At 36.2% G+C, this 24,417-nt stretch overlaps 1 protein-coding gene across 4 annotated transcripts in view; it reads right to left on the bottom strand.

Annotated features, from left to right (window-relative positions):
* TASOR (transcription activation suppressor) overlaps window positions 1-24,417 on the bottom strand; it is a 53,136-nt gene that overhangs the window by 3,500 nt on the left and 25,219 nt on the right. For 2 of the 4 annotated variants that reach the window (XM_014868660.3, XM_014868662.3), the window contains exons 12-21: window positions 17,328-17,400; window positions 17,170-17,241; window positions 15,511-16,212; window positions 11,731-12,137; window positions 10,358-10,499; window positions 9,056-9,115; window positions 4,742-5,673; window positions 2,026-2,148; window positions 1,053-1,212; window positions 199-307 (exon numbers count right to left, since the gene is read on the bottom strand). In XM_014868660.3, the coding sequence (XP_014724146.3) occupies window positions 199-307; window positions 1,053-1,212; window positions 2,026-2,148; window positions 4,742-5,673; window positions 9,056-9,115; window positions 10,358-10,499; window positions 11,731-12,137; window positions 15,511-16,212; window positions 17,170-17,241; window positions 17,328-17,400 (2,780 nt within the window). The remainder of the gene's footprint in view (window positions 1-198; window positions 308-1,052; window positions 1,213-2,025; window positions 2,149-4,741; window positions 5,674-9,055; window positions 9,116-10,357; window positions 10,500-11,730; window positions 12,138-15,510; window positions 16,213-17,169; window positions 17,242-17,327; window positions 17,401-24,417) is intronic. The other 2 variants (XM_044754887.2, XM_014868661.3) reach the window with 1 other exon arrangement.

The raw sequence follows: 24,417 nt of genomic DNA, 5'->3' as shown, positions 1-24,417 counted from the left end.
AACTTCTATCTAAACAAGAATACCACTTCCAGACAGGGTAGAATAATTCAATTTCTACATTGCCTTATGGTTGGCTAAGGATATCTGTGAAAAGTGAACAGCTCCGTAATCTACAAACATAGAAAAACAGAGAAAGAAATTCTGTGAACACATTGTTAACAACTAACCATCATTACATAGTTATTTTTCAAATCTTACCTGCCTAGTTCCTTTAGTTTTTTCTGAAATTTACAATGGACTTTCCATTGCCATTTTCCTTCTGGAGTACTAAGTTCTTCCAGGAATGTCAAAAAATTTTTAAGGTTCTCTGTTAGAGATAATGAAGTCCATTTTAAATTCAATAAATACCAGTCACTCTACAACTGAATTATGGAAGAAGTGTTTGTGGATATTATGTAGAGACACCAACTTTCCCCATGTAGTATTTTCTTTCTCTTTTTTCCCCTCTAAGGGAGACAGATCTACATATCCTCTTTTAGATCTAAGAACATAATGTCTACACATAAAAAAAAAAAATGTTGATAACAAACCAGAAGTGATCCAAGTGCAATAGGTGCAGAGAGCCCTGCTTTATACCAGATTTAGAGGAAATTATTTGTAACAACTTAGAGTGGGAAAGAAATCTGATGTGATAAAAGCTCAAGAAAATGATGGAAATATACTAATTATCTGTGATTAGCAGAATGGACAACATTAAAAAGTATGAGAGAGCCAGCCCTTGTGGCCTAGTGGTTAAAATTCAGCATGCTCCACTTTGGTGGCTTGGGTTCAGTTCTCAGGTGCAGAACCACCACTTATCCGTCAGTAGCCATGCTGTGGCAGTGGCTCACACAGAAGAACTTACAATTATACACAACTATGTGCTGGGGCTTTGGGGGGGTAGGGGGAGAGGAAGGAGGAAGACTGGCAACAGGTGTTAGCTTAGGGCGAATATTCCCCTGCAAATAAATAAATAAATTAGAATTTAAAAAAGTATGACTGAGTCATAAATGAGAAAAACCTAGAAAAGACAAATGAGAAGTTATGTGTTCAAAAGAATGCATAAATCTTACCAATTGTGATAACTTCTGGATTTAGAATGGATTCATCAGATACAATAAAACCTCCAGATACAAATAATTCATTGTATGTATGATTTTTAACATCATCCAGACTATCAACACCAGCAAAACTAACACAAGGGAGCTTCTTTAAAGTCACCAAGCCAGGTACCTATTTCAATATCAAAATAAAAATAGAAATAAGGACAGATAAGGGAATGAACTGAACTGACAGACTCAAGTGTAAAGTAACCTACAAAAAAAGTCTTAACAAAATGCACTATGGTTCACCTATATTACTGTGTTGCCTCTGGAAAGCCAAGCACAAAAATAACATTCCCAACATTATTTCCAAATATATAAACCAACGTTTATGTACTGGGCACCTTACCATGAAGAACAGAAAACTCTAGGAAAAGGCGCCTACAATACGCTGAAACAGAGAATGACAAATGCTAATCTGTCTGGCCCTGGGAGTACAGTTAGAAATCAGATGAGGGCAAGAGCCCACGTACTGGAAGAAGTCAGGAAAGGTTTCACAGGGCAGTAAGACTTGAGACAGGCTCAGAAAACCGGATGGGGTACCTCCAAATCCAAGGGAAAGAGGGACTGGTTTGGCAAAGGAGGATACAAACAGGTTTTACCTGAGACATAGAAACGAAGATGACAATATAAAGGGAGTCAGCCGACCCACTGGCATTCAAGGACTCAGTATTCTTAATCTTGACTATTTGAGTGATAGGGAAAGTCTGTCATGTGCCACAGTTTAAAATTATGCAGAGGTACAAACTTGAATCTCACAAGCTGATTCACAGAAGGGTCATTTAGGTCTCAAGCCCTAAACCTCCAACCTCAAAGTTTTATCGCCTTAAAGCTTATGAGGATATTTTAAAAACAAACAGCTTTAGTCTCAAAGACAATAAGATTTTAAAATAAGGGAGTTCTTACAACCAAAATAAGTAGTGAGTTTGACTTAACAGTCTACCTTGTGAATGAAACCTGCAATGTCTTCATTTTGAATAATAATCAATAGTTTATCTAATTTTGATCTTCTTTCCAAAAATTGTTCTGGATGACACTCTGTATTGCCTAATTTGATAAGATATTCCTGTTAAAGAAAAAAAACTAAATCAACATTTAAAAGCTTTTTTGCAAACATCCATTTAACACCAGAAATGCAAGATAAACTGCTAAGCTTAACTAGTACTAGAACAATATTGAGGATGACCTTACACTCTAAGGATCTGAGAGATCATCAAGTCCACTCTTCTTAGAGAATAATCTAAAGCTCAGAGCTTAAATGGTCACGGTCACAATGTTACAATTCTATGCAACTGAAACCAAGTAAATGCCAATGTAGGGTAACAGAAGAACCACAGAAAAATGGATTAGCTCGGGTTCTTAACCCATCTCCATTACTGAGTCTGGCCAACATAGAGCCCAATCTCTAACCACTCCCCGACTCTCATTTCCTTTCAAAGCAGGCCCTTGGTTCTTTGCAGCAATATCACTGGTATACTCCTTCAGAGTTATAAAGAACTTTTTCAACCACCATAACTCATTTAATTCACAACAGCCCCAAAATCATTCATACAGACCTTGAGTATATACAACGGTATTCACATACTAATTAGCTATGTCTGTCAAGTGTACACCTTTGAGCAAAATAGACCCTCCCATCTAACACCTCTCTCCATGCTGGTGACATGGTACAACCTTTTAAAGGACACAAGGTAGTAGTCCAGGCTGAGTTCCCTGTGCTTTTTGCCTGCTGGTGGAATCCTGAACTCTGAAGCAAACTGCAGGATCCTGGAGGTCACATTCCTTATTTCACAGATACAGAAGCACATTAATTTTCTCAAAGTTGGCACAGCTGGTTAGATAATCATAAACTGAAACTCAGCTTGCCTCACAACCAGTCTACTGCTCTTTCAAGGGCAGTCTACAAGTGTCACACCCAAAGAGGATGTTTCTGTGTATCCCTAAACTAAAGCAGCATCTGCTACACTGTCTGATTTTGCTCTAACCTCTAAAATTACAGGGCAGCTCTCAGAGCAGCTTACAGTCAGGTAATGAAAATGTAAATTACCGTCTGACAGGCCTGCTTATAATTTTTGGTCTGTCTTTTTACATTAAAAACCTTTAAATGCAAGTTCATTTTAAATATGACAGTGTAATTCATAGAATAAGAAACCAGTTTGACTCCAGAAATATTTAGGAACCTTAAAATTTTATTTGTACTCTTCTACTCTATTGTGACACTTCTGCTGGAAATTTTCCAATGGATATTCATTAAAAGAATTAAAGTTCCCATCTTATTTTCTATCAGGCTTGTAAAACACATAGCATCCTCTTCTTCTTCTATATAAAGTAAGTAACAGAAATATTATTTCTATGCCAGAATGAATTAAAAGCACCATTCATAAAATGCATTTCTTTTAAGTATGTTACAATCAGTTAAAAAAATGTGGTGGGAGGAAGTGGAGTAACGCTGAGCACACTGGGAACTGTGCCCAACTTATTCTCTCATCTAGCCCCACACCAGCGTGCAGCTATGCCCCAAAGAGTACCATGCTTAGAAACATGTTGCTGGGGGTGGAAAAAAGTCAAGAGGCTCTAGGTTCATTCATACAGGGCAAAAATGCAACCAAGAAAATTCCTAGTAAGTCTGGTTTCATCTTCCCAAGAAACCACAGGGAATTCCTCCTCCATTTTGACGCTCTTCATGTTCTCATGGGCACACCCTGTGAAACACGCTGACATCAAAGAGATCCCCAAACTGACAAAAGCTCAGGACAGGTGAGTAGCACAGAGTTTCTGGGCCTCTCTGGGCTATAAGCCACTTATTCATAGTCCCTGCTGCCTCCTCTAACAAAACAAGCAGAAACTTGTCATGATACGTAAATCCCATAAATGAGAGCAGGCATTTATTTTAAAGTATAAAGTCTTCCCTTAAGGAATTAAAATCCTACAGTATAGTGAATACTAATTGATAATATTAAACCACTGATAAAATTGTTCCAATGTGTAATAAATTTACATATCTATTATTACAAATTTTATTTGTCTATCTCTATATCTACACACACACACACACACACACAAACGTGTGTCATTTTTTAAACCAAATACCTGAAATGCTAGTCTACTCTGTAGCTTCAGTACAAAAACATATACCTTGTAGTGAGGAATCTTTCATGATTGGAGAGTCTTTCAGGATCATGATTTTTTTGATCAATAAGGGCTGGAGAGAACCCTGACATGACCAGGGTATCAAGAAACACCAAAAGATTATATCATTATTGGGTCATCCCTGGAAAGTTTTTATATTTCTATTTGATTGTAAAACCCTACACTAGGTAAACACTGACAACTTCCTTTACCTCTCTGTATCTCTTCCTCCTCTTCATTAAAAACCCAAGTAAAAAACATTTAAAACCTTTGAAACCAACAGTTTAAAGTATTTGAAGTATGTATACAAATGGTCTTTAAAATGACACTATAAAACAAGATTCTAAACTCTAAGATATTTAGATCACAGGTTTTGAATTTAGTTGAACTTACTAGTCTTTTATTCTACTCTGCATTAAATTATGAAAATATATGGTTAACATTTAAAAACAAAACAAACCCACTTTATACAGGTCAGGTCCCACAAGACAAGTTTATACAGCATTACTATTACCTTCTCATTTAGTTACCTTTATTTCTTTACAGAGCACACTCTCTTCTTCTTCATGAATATAAAATTTCACAGTATTTTTCTGGACATCTTTCATGATTTTAACCAAGCTGTTAAATACTTCAGGTTCTAACTGGCTTATAAAATTTGAAAGAGCTGGTTGGGCAGAAATGTTTACATCACTGGGTGATTTTGTTTCTTTTTCTATTGGTTCCCGGGCAATATCACCAGGTACAGTATGATCAGAAGTCACCATTAGCTCTGTGTCATGGTGTGGCTGGTTCACGTCTACTTCAGTTAAACCCAAAGTTGAAGAGGAATGCTGCTCATCAGAGTTGGTGTCTTTCAAAGTATCACTGCAAAGTGGCTCAAGGAGGTGTTTATTGTTGAAGTCACTTGAGGAAACTGGTATGACATGCTTTCCCAAAGGATTCAATGCTATCTTAGTACCAGAATCATTAGGACTGACTGGTGGCAAATTCCCACCTTTGACTGATGCTTTGATAATAATAGTATTTAGTTTCTCATGCAAGCCATCTACAAACTCCTGTACACCAGCTTTGGAAGTCTTAGAATATATGAACTCAGAAAGCCGTTTCATCTTCTCTTGTGTTGAAAAGATAGGTGTGGAAATTCTACTGACATATGAAACATTCTTTTGCTTCAAAATCTCTTCTATCTTCCTAGAAAAGAGATTGTACTCTCCTAACACTGTTCTCTCTGTGGTTTCGCTCATTGCAGGCGGCTCTGCTGCTGGCACACACTGCTCCTCCACTGTCACCACCTGACCTGTCAACACGTCCTCCTCAGTGGTGCCCTTTAGTGTGTCTGTAAATGGAGAGGATGGAAACTGGTAATCAGAACTTCTCTGTCTACTTATTACCCGGGGGTCGTTAGGAAAGGCCTCCTGTGATGGCAGACACACCAGTTGTTCTTCTGGTGATTTCATACCTATGTAGGAAGAGTTCATTATTATAAGAGCAATCCAAAAATATAACATCTGAAAACACAAACTTAAAAATAATAAAAAAATGTCAGGTCAAGTATATATTCAGAATAATTACACATAGGAAGGTAGAATAAGAATCTCAAATAATGTTGTGAACTGTACTTCCTATGTGTCCTACTTATGGCTGGTCTTTGGATTTCAATAGCTAGAGTAACAGGTTTTAATATTATTTTCTTTGATTCCTTCTCAAGTGTTCAAACAAGTGCCAACTTGACATCAATACAAATTAATTCATTTGCTTATTTCTGCTTCCCTACCTTTCTGTAGATCTGAGTTTTAACAGACATGTTTTAATCAACATGGTCAGTTGCAAAATCTTGCTCAACCCCTATATTCTTGGCCAAGTAATGTAACTATGGTAACACCCTCTTAATATGAAAACTTTGAGTATAAGGCTTTTGAAAGAATGACAAACTGAAATGCTATGGGACTAACTGCCAAGTTAAGAGATGCATTCAAGATCTAGGGTGATTAATTTTATCTGTTTTCAGATTTTCTCTCACATATGGGGTTGCTTAGTGGATTTCCTACTATGTTAGGGACTTCAATTTATCAGGAAAAAATAGGCTCAAGAACATACTTCATAGCTGCATTAACAGTGGCACTTTTGATAGTGCTTTCCTAAGTGTTTTTACTTTGTTTGGAAATAATTCCAAGAAAAATCACAATAGCTTTTACCCCATTTGAGATGAAGAGGTCATTCAGCTAGCTGATGCTAATGGAACTATATAAACTTTGACTCTTGACAACTGGCTCAATCCATAAGATCATATTTTTTGCCCCCAAAAATCCTAAATTCAAACACAATATGTTTTTGAAACTACATTTCAAAACAGGCACCCTAAATCTCTTTTTAAAATACAAGAGGAAAACAGCAATTTATAACAATATTATATTTTAGAAAAAGAAAAAAATTCATGATCTTTGCCTACAAGATCACACTACGCAATTTTATTCTTTAAAAAAATTACTAATTTTTCTTAAATCTTAGCCAACATTCCCTAAGAAGTTGCTGTTGTAGTATATGAAATGGTAACTCTAAATCAGAAAGTCCAGATACAAGTATACTTTTCAAAACTACAGTACTTTAAATCTACAGCAAATTTCCTACTCAAGTTTGCACTCAGGCATAGCAGCATGTCCTCTCTACATAAAATTCAGTTTGGATTTTCCCCACACTCCAACTTTTCTAAAGGTTTAAACAGTCTCAGCAGCAGTCAGCCTGTGACATTTCTCTACCAACCCCGGTGGTTACCATGAACCACTGTACCCCATTAACTACTGCAAAGGCACCTGTCAGAGAGGAAGGAGGTCTGTAGGTCTATAGGTAGAAGAGAAGGGGAGCAAAGTGTCCAATGTACCACGGCAAGAATTACAACTCTATGAAACTGATAAACCAGAAAATTCAAGTTCCAAAAAATAACATGGCAATACTGAATGTCCTTCTTAAATCTGCAACATGGGTTTTAGCACACATATAAAATGTCTGGAAAGGTACATAAGAAATCTGTAACAGGTTGATACACAGGATGAAATGAAGTATCTGGGCTAGGGGTGAGTGGAAGACTTACTTTTTGAAGTATTTTTGTACTTCTTGAATTATTTACCATGTCAATGTCTGATTTGTTTAAATAAAAAATTTTTTAATTGCATCTTAATGGGTTGGGGAGGACCACCTGTAATTTAAAAACTTCTGAGTTATTATTTTAAATGAAATACTTGCTCCCAAAATGTCTAGCTGTAGTTCAGACCAATAAGCTTATTCCTGAAGGGCTACGGATAAAGGAAATTTTTTAAAGCTAAAATCTAACTTAAATTCACATGGGGAATTTTCCATATTGAAAAACTATAAACCAAATCTCCTTTAAAAATGCAAATGATGCCCACGTAATTTTATTTTGCACAAATTTCCCCTATATGACTTTAATTATTAAGATTGATTTTATTTAAAAATTGTCTTCATCAATAAATGATTTAAAACATTTCTACTGATTGTCATTCAAACATGGCAGTACTTTGACTTTTAAGTGAAAGGGGAGTAGGAGTTCTCTAAAGGCAGCATCATTCAGATTTTTCATCACAAAATATGAAGATTGTATGCCAAATGAGAGGACTTCAGATGCTGATGGAGCATTGTGAAACACAAACAAGATACCTGCTGCTCCTAATAAGAAAGACTTATTGATAGACACAAAACATGGATGAATCTGACATAATGTTGAGTGAAAGAGTCAAAAAGTAAAGAGGACACATGTAGGTTCCCTTTATCTTCAATTCAAGAACAAGTGAATCTATGGTGAAAGAAGTCAGATTAGTGGCTACTGTTGGCGGCAGGGAGAGTACTGATTGGGGGTATGCAGAGGAAAACCTCCAGGGTGCTGGAAATGTTCTTCATCCTGATTTGGGTAGTGGACACCTAAGTGTATACTTAAGCAAAAATTCATCGAGCTATATACTAAAGATTTGTGCACTTTCCTGTAGCTCATATATCTGCTGTTTCTGTTTCTTTTTTTATCATCTTTTCCTAGGAGGAGACATAAAGATTTTCTTGAAAACTATTAACTAAAAGTCTTTTTTTAATTCCCAAAAGAGAAGAATAACCATAAAGATCTACTAAAATTAAAAAGTCATTTAGCTTTCCTTCGAAATAATAACACTCAAGATTTCTGAGAGAGTTAGATACAACAAAAAGGAAACAAACAAAGACTCACCACTAAACTCTAGCAAGAAAACAATGCCTGTGACCAACTGCAAGGATGTTGAATTGACTGAGCTCAGACAAAAGAGACTGTTTCCTAGGCACCCACTGCAACCAGCTAATCAGTAATATCTGTAAATGCTTCTGGAATCTGAAAGTTTCCTAAGCTCTCAAGCTATGTGCAGAAATGAGCTTTAGAATTAGAAGAACAAGAATTGGGTCAAAAAATTCAATATTGGGAATGATATACCTAAAAGACAAATGGCCTCACCTCCTCGTATTTTTAATTTAAAAGAAACTTGAAGACTGCTTCTCTTAGGATATCGTGCAGAAATGGATTAAGTGTAACAATATTTGGGTCTTCCCAAGTCACTATATCAGATAGAGTCTACTGTAGGTAAAGAAAACAATCTCTATGACTATGCAGTAACTTCTTTGAACACATCCTTTGTGTAAGAATATTTTATAACAAATCAACTAATGATTTAAATACAAATATGATATTGTCCAAATTTTCTGTAATTAACAGAACTTAAATTGATGCCCTATTGATGGAGGACCAGAAATGCAAGTAGCAATTCTGAAGAAGGGGACATTGGGAGGAAAAGCAAAGGGAGCCTTCTCACCTGGTGTGTGTTTCTCACCATGTTTCCCCAGCTGGTCTTCTGGGCTTCTTGCATTCCCTCCTGAGGGAAAGCATCCATTAGAAATGTAGACTCTCTTCAGATATTAGTGAAACCTATTAAGCACCTTTCAGACAGCCCCAAATGCTAATAAATCCAAGTATTCCTTCTTTTGCCTACAATAATCCTGAAGGGTCACTCAGAAATGGGAAGTTCCTTTCCTTTCCATTCAGGTGATGATGGAATATCAACACCTAGATGTCTATGAAGGTGTCTAAATGAGGAATGGTTAGGATAATCATCTTGTAGCAACTACTTCCTTATTCTGTTTCTCCCACTCAAGTCAACGTCCCCAGCTCATAAGTGAGTACCAGTTGCCTCTCCACCATTGCTTCCAGGCCTCTTGCCCTCTCTGGTAAGGTACTAAGTAGAGAATGGTACCGAAGCCCATGGAAACGCATCAAGTTTTAGAAATTCTTCTCATGAGTCCTTGGAGATCTCAATAGCTTCTCGGTCACAAGCCAGCCTACTTTTTAACAAAAAGTTGTTTTTTTCATTTTAAATGTTAAATAAAGGTCTGGGAATGGAAGAATGCCCTGGAAATATTTCCAAAAATGCTTAGCTAACAAAGATGAATAAGGACTTGGAATAATATTAAAAGTATTTATATATGTGTGTGTATATGTTTGCACAGAGAAATCAGAATACTGAAAAATGATCTTTCAGCATTTGCTAAACTCTTCTTGCCCCATGGTTCAACAAGCTTTCTAGGGATATTTGCATTTGATTATTTTAGGCCATTCTCTATGATGATCCAACTTCTTTAAGATAATCCAGTATTAAGAAATCAAATTTCTTTCAAATAGATGAACCTCAACATGACCGCTTTTTACACGACAGTTTATTTTAGTGAAGTTTACTCTAATAATTTGAGAAGACAGCATTTAATTAGCTGTCCAAAGGCATCATTTCATTTCCGTAACTACCTCACCTTATTAGAAACTCAATTTCTGCCAACAACTTTCATTTGAAAGTTTGCATGCTAAATTACATAGGGAGAGTAAGTATGTTTTAAATCCCTATTTTTAATAGGCTCTTTTGTAGATACTTGCTGATGCTGACCGAGAACAGCAACACTCAATGATGACATTACATTGCTCAAAATAAGACACTGAAGATGTCAGAGCCAAGTAAGATGAAGCACCTAGTGACCCAAAACTGGAATCCAGCAAAGATGAAACCCTTCAGGAATCTGGTCCCTAAGTAAAACCAAGCAAACCTAAGTCCCAGTATACTTGTTCTTACCTGTAATTGGGATCAGTTTCCAATGTATTTCAGTTTCTTCAACATTATTTGACTTAGATTGTCTACGGAATCCATGTTCAATGGGAACAGTGGGACACAAACTGCAATCTTCAAAATTATTCATGCTAATTAAATTTGGATCCTAAAAATTAGAGCACACATTCAATAGCTTTCTTTTCAATTCATCTTCCTGCCAAGAAAAACAACTGTTTCTCACAGCATTCACAAGCTTCAATCTAAATATTACAAATGAGTAAAATCAACATGATAAAGTTATAATACTCTAGTCTCAATTTAAAACAATTTTTTCCCTCAAAACATAATGTGATGTTGATTTAGAGAAGACTGGTCAACTTTTTCGGTAAAGTGCCAAGTATTTTAGGTTTTGCGGGCCAGATACTCTGCCCTGCAATTGTAGTGCAAAAGCAGCCACAGGCAATACCTAAAAGAATGGGCATGGCTGTGTTCCAATAAAACTTTAGTTACAAAAGTAGGCAATGTGCTCGGTTTGGCCCATACCCCCATCAACGTGATTCCGAGTATTAGATACGCCAAGAAATGTTAACAATATATGTTAGTTCCTCAAGGCCTACCTTACCTACCTCCCCAAGTGAGCCTCCTGCCATCATCCTCCCCCTAAAATAAATATCCCAAAACTATATGAAGAAAGCCTAGAGAAATGCATTTGACATTTATTCAAAGGCAGGGAAGAGAAAATGAAAGAAAGAGCAAATTACAAATAAACCCTTAGGAATACGGCGCCATCTTGGTACTGTTCCCCAGTGATGCAGCCACTTCTTGGGGTGAGATAAAGCTACTTCTTAGCTAGAGATCAGTACTCTAAGCACTTATCATAAATAGACTGGATGCCCTGTCAAACAAGGCTGAGAGTCACGTCAGAGATAATCCTAAAGACCATTCATTTTCTATTCCTATTTGCATGAGAAATACAAAGCATCTAACCTTGTTTACAACACTGATACACTGACTTTGGTCACCTCATCTGCCTCACCTTTAGATTCCGGTACTGCTAGCAGGATGCCAATGTTTTGAGGATTCAATTTCATTATGAAATGATACGGAATTAACCCCCAATAAGCTATTTCTGACAAATAGACTGTCCAGCCTTAACTCTATCACGATAGCTAAATCTTAGACCATATATAAGCCTATATACGGAGGAAGGAAAAAAACTACTTCTGCCTTTATCTCATAATAAGGAAGAACTTAGAAATACTATCCTGGACAGATACTTTTACTGTAACGTGTATTTTCTTTCTTTTTGAACAGGAAAAAAAACCTCATTGAAGCACATTGACATCCTCTCTTTCACACACATTCACAAAAGCAAAGATCAAAAGACATATGCTTACTTCTTTCAAATGTAGTTTATGGTCAGTGCCTATTTCACTGGTAGAAACAGCAACAGGATACTTTAAAGATGATGTATCAACTTCTAGCAATGGGCTCTGAGTATCCTTAAAATGTGTACTTTCAATTTTTACACAAGTAGACTGTTCATATTCTTTCTTATCTGGGGTAGAGTTCAACTCATACTCATGCTTTTGCCTCAGCTCTTCATAGGCATCATCAGTGCTTAATCCTAAAGCTTTATTGACTGTATCTGTCAGGGATGCATCAGAATGGCGTGCATTTGCTAGTGTTTCTGACAGCCAATTAAACAGCCTTTGGATGTCAGCAAGGCTGGAGTTCGAGGTATCCAGCTGCTGCCGTCTCAAGTCAGCATCATGCCCAAGTGAGCCAATAGGCTGTGGAGACTCTGAAGCGAAAAGAGAAAGAAAAGTCATCTCTTAAAGTTAAGTTTGGAAGACTAGTATAAAAATAAAATCAGATATATCTAAAAATTAATTAAAAGATTTATGGACAGGAACTCAATCAAACTACTGGCTTAGGTTTTACAAGCACATCTATCCCTTACGTTACAAAATAGGAGGATTTGGCAGCAGTTAGCTCAGGGCTAATCTTCCTCAAAAAAAAAAAAAAAAAAGTAAAAAAAAACAAAAGCACTATGAGAGAAAACATATTAAGACATGGCTCCAAGCAGGTATAAATCTGGGTAATCTGCACAACCAATATATTAAAAACTCCCAAAGGGAGCAGACAAACAGAAAGTTGCATGCTTTATTTAATGCTGAAGGAGTCTAAACCCTGGGTAGATGTCAGGATTTCCAATTTAGGTAGGGTATAATGTACCATAGCAAAAAAAAAAAAAAGAAAAATTAGAAATAACAGAGATTATACTATATGATTCTAATTACATGAAATTATAGAACAGGCAAAACTAATCTATAAAGACAGAAAACAGATCAGTGGTGGGGTGGAGTGAGATGAACTACAAAGGAGCACAAGGCAACTTTTGGGGGTAACAAAAACGTTCTATATCTTGGAGTGGTGGTAACATAGCTATCCAAACTCATCAAACTGTGTACTTAAAATGGGTACATTGTATATAAATCATACCTCAAAAAAAGTTATTGTTAAAAGGGGTAGGGGAATAGGAGGTTACCTTTTATAAAACGAGTAGGTTCACCACTAAATCAAGATCAGGGTATTTTATAAATCAGAATCCAACTTCTAAATTTCTACTTTTAGAAATCAGAAATAAAGTGGCAAAATGACTAGAAAGAAACACAAGTGAGGAACACCTAGAAATTTAAGTCTGATCACCACTAGTTCTAATTTAGCCTGTCTACCCCTTCTCCCCTGCCCCATTTCTCCTTTGCTCTATTATAATTAGCATGGCATTCCAATCGTTTTTTTTGAGGAAGATTAGCCCTGAGCTAACATCTGCCAATCCTCCTCTTTTAGCTGAGGAAGCCTGGCCCTGAGCTAACATCCGTGCCCATCTTCCTCTACTTTATATGTGGGATACCTACCACAGCATAGCCTGCCAAGCGGTGCCATGTCCGCACCTGGGATCCGAACCGGGGAACCCTGGGCCGCCGAAGCAGAACGTGTGCACTTAACCGCTGCACCACTAGGCCGGCCCCCAATCATTTTAATTACTGATAAAGCCTGATTTCATTCACAACTGTTTTGTCACATATACAAAATTAGTCAATCATCACCTTATTAACAGTACCAAAATTTAAGTATCTTGCCTATAATGTGCTCAGTGTTAGGAAATAAGCCGAGTTTAGGAACAATGCTTTGGAGTCAGTCAGAACTGGGTTCAAACACGGATTAGTGAACTACATAATTTTAGGTAAAGTTATTTAACTTCTCTGAAATGGTTTTCTCATCTATAAAATAAGGATAATAGTGTCTACCACGGAATTTTTTGAAAATGCATAACCAATTAGTAGTAATATGCTGATTTCTAATCTGCCTACTAATGATAAAAGGCATTACTACCACTTATTTCTATCTAGAAAAGGAATCCCACTCAAGAACTAACGAGTCCATGTATGTAAAGCACCTAGCACATAGTAAGCACTTTCTCAAGACTAACACTATAAAACAGCATGGATCAGTAAGTGCCAACAGGTTCAGCACAGAGCAGAAATCCAGGATAAACTAAAGGAAATGAAAACCATCCAGGAGCAGGACAGTCAAATGAAAACCATCCAGGAGCAGGACAGTCATAAAGCTAAAGAGAGATCCGAATTGTAAAGATAGGATGCTTGAGAGAAATGAAAGATGCTTCAGGAAACAAGAAAGCAAAGTAAAGGGCAGATCATGACATATTCTGGAGAAAAAGAGATGAGTCTTTACCAAGGGGCATGTTCTGAAAGAGTGGGAAACCTGGCTACGCCCTAGGCTGGACATGACCAGTCTATAGCAAAGGCTTGACAAACAAATACAGAAGCAGAAATTGGTAGCAAATTAGCCAAGGAATATTAAGAAGAACATGATACTGAAATGAGTGATAGAAACCAGGAAGGCCACCCAGGAGATGAAAACACGAATAAGGATTAAAACATTAGGAAGAAAAAGAGAACACAGGTCAAGTAAAAAAAAACCTGAAAGTTACTGAAGAGAACAACACTGTCAAATAGAACTTTCTGCAATGATGGGAATGTCCTCTACCTATGCTGTTCAATACAGTGGTGTGGCTGGTGAAATGTACCAGTATAATGCAGGAAATGAACCTTTACTTCATTTTAATTATTTTAAACTTAAATAACATGTGGCTAAGTAGCTAATATTGGATAGTGCAGGAAGAGAGGAAGTAAAAGAGAGCAGATAAGTGGAAAGTAACTAAGGATACAAACATACATTGCTAAGAGAACAGTGTCATAAGGGCATTGATCTGACTAACCTAGTCAGTTCTGAGACACACTGAATTTGAAAACATACAAGTAAAATTTGCTTAGTAAGAAACAGAGGAATGGAATATTCAGATCTGCTACAATCAACAACAGCAGCATCAGCACAAAATGTAGATTGTTACATCAAAGGTCCCTGAAAGCAAAGGAACACACTTCATGCTCACAGACTAGCAGTTTAAGGATCTTAAAAATCTAGATGAAGACATGTTTTAAACTACTTGCAATATTGAAACACACACTTCTAAGAAGGGTCTCCCATTTCTTTTTGTAACTGTCAACTAAAACAAAAGAAAGAAAGATAGAAAAAAGAAAAAGCCAAACATATTACCGGACTCCTAAGTGGAAAAAAATACCTATATGCATCTAAGAGATTTTATTTTAAAGCTCAGAAGGTTCCTTTCATTAAACAACATGCTAAAAGAACCCAACGTTCTATATTGTATGTTTCCAATTATAACATTAAAGGAATATAAAAGAACAGGAGCTCCAATTAGTAGGATAACAGCTAAGCATACATTATTTTCTCATATTAGCCTAAGCTACACAATTCAGAAATCTGATGTACTAAAGCAGGAGGTGGCAAATATTTTCTGTAAAGGAACAGACAGTAAATATTTTAAGCTTTGGGCCATACAGTCTCTGTCCCAACTCTGCCATTATACTGTGAAAGTAATTATACACATATAAATGATTCGACGTGGCTGTATTCCAATAAAACTTTCTTTATAAAAACAGAGGATAGGCTGGATTGGCTCCCAGGCTGTAACCGCAGGCCTCTGTACTAACGGAAAGGACAGAACTATTTTGCTATATTTTTGGTTGTTATTTTTTACACTATATAAGAGCAATCTGATATTTTACCTTTATACAGATGGCAATTTTCAGAAAAATTACTGGTTTTCGCAAGCTTTCTCATATTTTCAGGTAGATCCTCAAGCTTCCTCTTCAAGACAGTTTTGCTTCTCATATCTTCTGTGTCTGAGTCCCCACCCACATTCTTTTTCCTACACTGAATTAAATTAATCAATTCTTTGACTCTATCCTTATCATAATCCAAAGAGTGACATGACTTCTGCTTTCTAGGTTTAACAGTTTCACCCCTTGAGTTATTTCGTTTTCCAAATCTCATTTTTGTACCATTCATTTCTTCTTCTTGGCCTTCATAATCTGAAAGTGGACTGAACTGTTGAAGTTTTCTATTTTCTTCAAATAGCTCTTTTAATTTACAAATAGGTAACTGATACATTTCAGGCCGAAAAATATAGGTATGTAAACAATTATCAATATGGGATTTATTTTTTGGAGCTGAGTATAAGAATTTCTTATCATCTAATCGTGAATCATATGGAAACATGATAAACTCTCGTTTACCTGAACCAAAACCTCGCTTAAAAAACTCATTTACATACTTTTCAACAACAGAATGAAAATTTATAGTATTTATACTTTTGAATTCCTTTCGACACTGAATCAAAGCAAATTGTAAAAACTGAGTTATTTTTAATACATCTGGCATGCTCTCATGTCTCTCCTGTGGTGCTGCACTGGTTGAAAGTTTTTGAGCTGTAAACAAACCAAAAAGGCAAATTATGTTAACAATCAAGAAACTAATCAAATATAGATCTATATAGTGTCAAACAAATGTAACAACACTCATACATTAATCAAGAACCAAACTAGTATGTATCCTAATACATATATGTGTTATAGAAATACATGAACAGCATGCTTCTAAGTCCAGAAGCCTCAAATAGTCCAACAAGACACTAAATCGAAATTGCAGAACATATTTTTAAAGGGAAAAACACCCACTCATTGAAGATCTTTTTATTTCCTGTTGTCCCTAGGCAATTCCACTGGTGGCAAGCAAAATGTAAGGAGAAATAGACAGGGCAAGATCTGAGGCTTCTAGCAAGACAGTCCTGCAAATGATAGCAATGTCACTCCTTCCTGTTAAAACGTAACAACTTTACCTTCGCATGAACTCTCTATCCCATAAGCAGATATACAGGCACTGAGTAGCTACAGTTGAGAATCTCATTCTCATCTGACAGTGAAATCCATTAGTTGGAACTTTACCTTAATATAGCATGAAAGTTGTTCTTAGAAATGGTGAATAGCAAATTTTCTCTAACATCAGCGTGAAAAATTCTTACTAATTTCGAATGGCCTAAATTTAACCTAACACACAATGCTTTTATACTCGCTAAAATTTGAACGCAAAAACGAACTCAGCTAAAAAAATCATAATATAAAATTCAGAAAAAGTAAGTTATGGTATCATTACAATTATAATCAACGTTTATTTAGTGAAAACACTGATAAAACCCAAATAATTTTTCATAATTAAAAAAACCAAGTCATATAATTTGTGTTTTATATTGCTAATACCTCTTAATATCCCCAGTATTTCCCAAAACATGATGTAAGAAAGACAAAATGCTTAATGGATTTATCTGGAAATTTTCAATAAAATGTAGTTATTATAAGTAACTAGATTTAGATATTGAAAGAACTTACAAGTAACTAGGCCTCTAGGTTCTTGAAATAGAAACAAAGCATGGAGGACTCGAGGCTTGGCAGTTTGGTGTTCTAAAAAAACAGAAGTCAAATTCATTAGCAATGTGTTTGAACTAAAAAGTTAAACAAAAATTGTAAAAATCAAAGAGATCACCTACCATATGGAGAAACCATTTGACAAGGAGAGAGAAGAAAAAGGTATCCTCGGTCTCCCAAAGGTTTAACAAGAACCTGCATTTTTGGAAGAGGGAAGAAGTTGAATCTGCTTTATTATTACTCACCATACAGCAGACACACAGCAGTTTTTACTAATTATAAAGAAAAAAACTTCTTGATCATCTTTTTCGGAAAAATATGGCTACTGAATTAGTTACAAACTCTTTCCACCAACTCTGATTAATAAGATTCCAATTAAATAAGAATTCCTTAGGGATAACTTTAATAAGAAAATATTACTGAAAGAATTTCCTCAATTAACCATGAAACCAGCTAATTTTTCCTTGAAGCTAAAATACAAGGACCAAACTAAGGACTTCAGATATTTTCCATAGCAATTCAAAAGACATGTTATTAACTGCCAAGGCAGTGTGCTGGATGTTGGAGACATAAAAAAAGTATGACACAAATGCTGCCTTTTAAGAGTTCAGGCTAATCTCAAATGAAATGTGTTGCTATAATGTAATTCTTCACATATTTAATGAACAAACATCTTTCTCACATGTAAGGCAATTTGCCTTGTGAGAGATAACATCAAAGAAAAGCAACACAAGATCCTTGATTATGAGAAGTTTATAATTGGGTGGACAGAGTAACACAAGAAATCAAGAATTAGATAAGATAGAAAAGTTCTCAAAAATATTTACAAAGCAACAGGAAGGGGAAAAATACAGTTTGTTTATAAAGTTGGGAAAGATACTAAGAGTGTACTGGAAGTGAATTTTGAAGGATGGGTACACTCCCAAGACCCTGAGATTGTAGGAAGGACATTTGAGCAGAGGCAACATCATGGGCAAAGGCAGAGTTATAATACGATGGACAGTTTGCAGGCATCATAGTACTTATGACTGGCAAAAAGGTGAAGACAGACTAGGACAAATGCATAAGACAAGTCCAGAAGAAAGGAGCATGGGCTAAATTGTATAAAGACAAGAATGCCAGGTTAGCCAGGAACGCCCTTGAGATAACCCTTTTGAACTGGAGTGTTTCTCTAAAAAAACCCCACAAAAACAAAAAAACGCCTTGACAGCACTGTGCAGGAGAGGAAAGAAAATAACGTAACATCTGGAAGAACTCAGTTCAGGGGCTCCTGCAATAGTTCACAATATTTTTGGATTAAAGAAAGGGTAAGTAAAGGAAGAACTGAGCATACCAATAGAACACAAAAGGATATCTGGATTTTGAAAGAAAATTTGTAGTATCTAAATTCCTATTAAACAATCTGAATAAACAAAGTCTGTGTAAGAACCAATAATTTAAAGGACAAAAAGTGACTCTGTTACCAATTTACATTTAATATAAACACTGAACACTTGAAAATAAAGCAGACAATGTACCACAAAATTTTTCTTTCAGACTCAAACACTTTTATCTGAAATGTTTGATATATCATATCCCTTTTAACATTTTGCCCAGCTGCTGGTTGTCAGAACAGGAAGCTGGGAAGCATGAATAGGATTTTCATCTTTTGTAGTCAATGAAGAAAAACAATTAGATTCTTTTAACTTCTCACCCACTCCAAATACCAGGTCTTAAAAATTCTATTTGCTTAGTGGCCTAAAGACCCTTGTCCTCTAAGGGCTTCAATGTCCCAAGAGATCCGTGAAGCACAGGGACTCTACACCCAGAAACAACATTCAGACAGAGGCCCTAGCAGTAATAGTTGTAGCTTTAGCCCAAAGAAACACTTTCAATCCTGTAGAAAAGGAAACACCTGTGAACTCTGTGCTCCTGCTGCCTCTATTTATTACACCTACTGTTTCCTTCCCTCTCAGAAAACAGTATTAACACAGTCTGTGGAGTTTTATTACTTGATTCTACTATTTTGACTTTCCAGATAACATTACAGGTAATATGGTACAAAAACAAAAATGTATGAAAAATATAAAATATTAAGCTCACAATCTTAAATCACCAAACTTAGGAGAAAATAAGCTATGAGATTTAAACACACAAGGGCTTTACACTGGAATTATCAGATACAATATATAAAACAAGTGTGAAATGTCTAAAGAAATAAACAAAATAATTGGCAGAACTGAGAACATGTTCACACAAAACTTGGTACACAAATTTCACAGCAGTAATTCACAACAGCCAAAAAGTGGAAACAACTCATGAATGGACAAACAAAATGCGGCATTATCCAGAATAAATTATTATTCAGCCATAAAAAGGAATAAAGTACTGGCACGTTATAACATGGATGAACCTTAAAAGTATTATGCTAAGGGAAAGAAGCCAGGCACTGTAAGGCTACATAGCGCATGATTCCACTTATGTAAAATGTCCAGAATAGACAAATCCATAAAGACAGAAGTAGATTAGTGATTACCAGGGACTGGGAGGAAGAAGGAAGGCACAGTGAATGCTTAATGGGTGTTGAAAATGCCCTGGAATTAGATAGTGGTGATGGTTACACAACATTGTGAATGTACTAAAAATCACTAACTTGTACACTTTAAAATGACTAAAATGGTGAATCATTTCAATAAAAAAAATAACAAAGAGGGGCTGGCCCGGTGGGGTAGTAGTTAAGTTCACATGCTTTGGTGGCCTGGGGTTCGCATGTTTGGATCCTGGGCACGAACCTAACACACCACTCATCAAGCCATGCTATAGTGGCATCCCATATACAAAACAGGAAGATTGACACAGATGTTAGCTCAGCAACAATCTTCCTCAAGCAAAATGAGGAAGATTAGGAACAGATGTTAGCTCAGGCACAATCTTCCTCACCAGGAAAAAAAAAAAAGAGAGAATACCAGAATATAACCTCCACCTCCTAGAACAATGCCTGGCACATAATAGGTACTCAATAAATATTTCTGAAAGAATTAAAAAAAAATGATCAGTGTAACATATTGTTGCCTGAAAAAAGCTTCTTATTGAAAAGAATGTACGATAGGGTCTCATTTTTATAAATAAATTTTTTAAATGGCATATACAAAAATGAAAAAAAGTAGGTAGATTTCTGAGTCAAACATACCTTTTAGAAATCAAAAATACTCTCTGTGAAATTAGAAACTCAATGAATGGATTAAACAGTAAATTAGACACACCTAAAGACAGATTTTGTAAACTAGAAGACAGCCGTGATGAAAGTACTCAGAATGCAGCAGAGAAACTGAATGGAAAACACAACAGAGGTTAACAGACATGGAGAACAAAATGAAAAGATCTGCCATATGATGCTTCAGAGTCCTAGAAAGACAGTCTAAAGAAAATGGAGAAGTATAATCAGAGAGATAATGACTAACAATATTCCCAAAATGAAGATACAAATCCACAGATATGAAGGAGAATACATAAAAAGCTGGAAAAATAAGAAGTCTACTCCTAGATATATTTAAGGTAACTGCAAAATACCAACAACAAAAAATTAAAAAAGCAACCAGAAAAGAGAGATGACCTACAAAAGAACAGTAATTAGACTAAAGCTGACCTTTCAATAGAAAAAGAAGCCAGAAATATCGTAGTATAGTCAAAGTGCTAAGAGAAAATGGCTGTCAACCCAGAATTGTGTACCCAGGATCCAACAATTAAAGAATATGTTTTTTCTCAAATACAGAGCAGGTAGTACAAAAACTGACCACAAAGTAAGTTTTAAATCAAGTCTCAATAAATTTCAAATAATCACCACCTGTTCTGATTACAATGGAATTATAATATAAAAAACAAAAAGACAAAAGTATTCTCATACATTTGGAAATTAAAAAACATTAGGGCTGGCCTCATGGCCCAGCAGTTAAGTTCGTGCACTCTGCTTCAGTGACCCAGGGTTCACCAGCTTGGATCCCGGGTGTGGACCTACACACTGTTCATCAAGCCATGCTGTGGCAGACATCCCACGTATGAAATAGAGGAAGATGGGCACAGATGTTAGCTCAGGGCCAATCTTCCTCAGCAAATAGAGGAGGATCGGTGGCAAATGTTAGCTCAGGGCTAATCTTCCTCAAAAACAACAACAACAACAACAACAAAGACATACCTATAAGTCATGTGTCGAAGTGGAAATCATAATGGAAACTAAAAATTACTTAGAACTGAATGATAATAAAAATACTGCATATTAAAATGCATGGATGCAATTAAAGCAGTACTTGGAACTCAAAATTCATTGACCATTTTTCCAACTTAAGAAGTCGGAAATAACAGAATAAACCCCCAAAAAGTAGAAGTTAATAAACTAAAAGCTGAATTTAATAAAATAGTAAAACAAAGATGCAACAGAGGGTCAAAACTAAAATTTGGTTTTTAAGACTAATAGACAAACCTCTAGTGAAAGTGACTAATGAGAGAAGGCATAATAAAAATACCATGTAAAAATGCTCACAGCAGCTATTAAAAAGATACTATGTAAATAATTCTATCTCAATAAATTAAAAAATAGAGGAAACGAACAAATTCATAAAAAACAAACAAAACTGTAATATATCCAAATTGACCCAAGAAGAAATAGAAAACCTGAAAAGTTTAACTATTAAAAGAAATGGAATCAGTACTTTAAAACCATCCATAAACAAAAGACAACACAATTTTGCAGTTAAGCGATACCCAACACCCAAAGAACAGATTACGTTAATCATATATATATCCATCTCTTGCAAAATGAGGAAACACTACCCACCTCAATTCTGGGAAGCTACCATAACCTTGATACAAAAACTAGACAAAGGCAATATGAAAAGAAAAACTGCAGGTCAATCTCACTCATCAGCACAGATACAAAATTCCTAAACAAAACTTTCACAGTCCAAACTGCACATTTATTAAAAAAAACGGGGGGGGCGGGATATTCTAAACCAGCAACACAGGGGTAGTTTAACACTGGGAAAAAATAAATATAATTCATCTTATTAAGTTTATGGGATAAATACTATGTGTAATGGTTAATTTTATGTGTCTGAGCAACAGTGTCCAGATATTTAGTCAAACTTTATTCTGGGTGTTTCTGAGGGTATTTGTGGATGAATTTAACATACAAATGGATAGACTGAGTAAGGAAGATTGCCCTTCCCAATGCGAGTGAGTCTCATCTAACCAGCTGAAGCTCTGAATAGAAAACGCTGACCGTTCCTGGAGAAAGGGGAAATTCCTCCTGCCTGCCTGCCTTCGAGCTGGGACATCAGGTTTTTTTCCTGCCTCTGGACTCAAACTGAAACATCAGCTTTTCCTGGGTCTCAAGCCTGCCATCATGTGAACTGGAACCATGGGCTCTCCTGGTGCTCAGACACTCGGACTCAGACTGCAACTATGCCATCAGTTCTCCTGGGTCTCCAGCTTGCTGACTGAAAATCCTAGGACTTTTCAGCCTCCTAACCGCATGAGCCAATTCTTTATAATAACTCTCTTTCTATATATATACACATCCTATTGGTTCTGTTTTTCTGGAGAACCCTGACTAAGATACCAGGTACAGGCACACCTCGTTTTATCACATTTTGCTTTACTGCACTTCACAGATACTGTATTTTTACAAATTGAAGGTTTGTGGCAACCCTGCAGTGAGCAAGTCTATCAACACCATTTTTCTAACACTATTTGCTCACTTTGTGTCTCTATCACATTTTGGTAATTCTCGCAACATTTCAAACTTTTCCATCATTATTCTATTTGTTATGGTGATCTGTAATCAGTGATCTTTGATGTTACTATTGTCATTGCTTTGGAGCACCACAAACCATACCCACATAAGACAGTGGACTTAATCGATAAATGTGTGTTCTGACTGCTCTACCAGCCAGCCATTCTCCCATCTCTCTCCTCTCCTGGGGCTTCCTTATTTCCTGAGACGCAACAATATTGAAAGTAGGTCAACTAACAACCCTATAATGGCCTCTACGTGTTCAAGTGAAAGAAGAGTCACATATCTCTCACTTTAAATCAAAAGCTAGAAACGATTAAGCTTAGTGAGGAAGGCAGGTCAAAAGTCAAGATAGGCTGGAAGCTAAGCCTCTTGCGCCAAACAATTAGCCAAGTTTTGAATGTGAAGGAAAAGCTGAAGGAAATTAGAAGTGTTAATTTAGTGAACATACAAACGATAAGAAAGTGAAACACCCTTATTGCTGATGTGGAGAAAGTTTTAGTGGTCTGGATAGAAGATCAAACCAGCTACAACATTCCCTTAAGCCAAAGCATAATCCAGAACAAATCCCTAACTCTCTTCAATTCTATGAAGGGTGAGAGGTGAGGAAGCTGCCGAAGAAAAGTTTGAAGCTAGCAGAGGTGGTTTCATCAAGTTTAAGAAGCCATCTCCAAAACATAATAAGGTGAAGCAGCAAGTGCTAATGCAGAAGCTGCAGCAAGTTATCCAGAAGATCTAGCTAAGATAATCAATGAAGATAGCTACACTAGATTTTCAATGTAGATGAAACAGCCTCATATTGGAAGATGTCATCTAGGACTTCCATAGCTAGAAAGAAGTCCATGCCTGCCTTCAAAGCTTCAAAAGGCAGGCTGACTCTCTCTTTAGGGGCTAATGCAGCTGGTGACTAAGTTGAAGCCAATGTTCATTTATCATTCTGCAAATCCTAGGGCCCTTAAGAATTATGCTAAATCTACTCTGCCTGTGCTCTATATTGGAACAACAAAGCTTGGATGACACCACATCTGTTTACAACATGGTTTACTGAGTATTTTAAGTCCACTGTTGAAACCTATTGCTCAGAAAGATTCCTTTCAAAATAATACTGTTCACTGATACACACTGGGTCACCTAAGAGCTCCAATGGAGACGTACAGTGAGATTAATGCTGTTTTCATGTCTGTTAACACAACACCCATTTTGCAGCCGACAGATCAAGAAGTCATTTCAACTTTCAAATCTTATTATTTAAGAAATACACTTCATAAGACTATAGCTGCCACAGTGATTCCTCTGATGGATCTGGGCTAAGTAAATTGAAAATCTCCTGGAAAGAATTCACCATTCTAGATGCCACTAAGAACATCTGTGATTCACAGGAAGAGATCAAAATATCAACATTAATGGGAGTCTGGAAAAAGTTGAATCCAACCCTTATGGATGGT

Source organism: Equus asinus, chromosome 21 (assembly GCF_041296235.1).
Source record: "Equus asinus isolate D_3611 breed Donkey chromosome 21, EquAss-T2T_v2, whole genome shotgun sequence".
Taxonomy (NCBI): Eukaryota; Metazoa; Chordata; class Mammalia; order Perissodactyla; family Equidae; genus Equus; species Equus asinus.
This window is presented reverse-complemented; position numbering and strand designations above follow the sequence as displayed.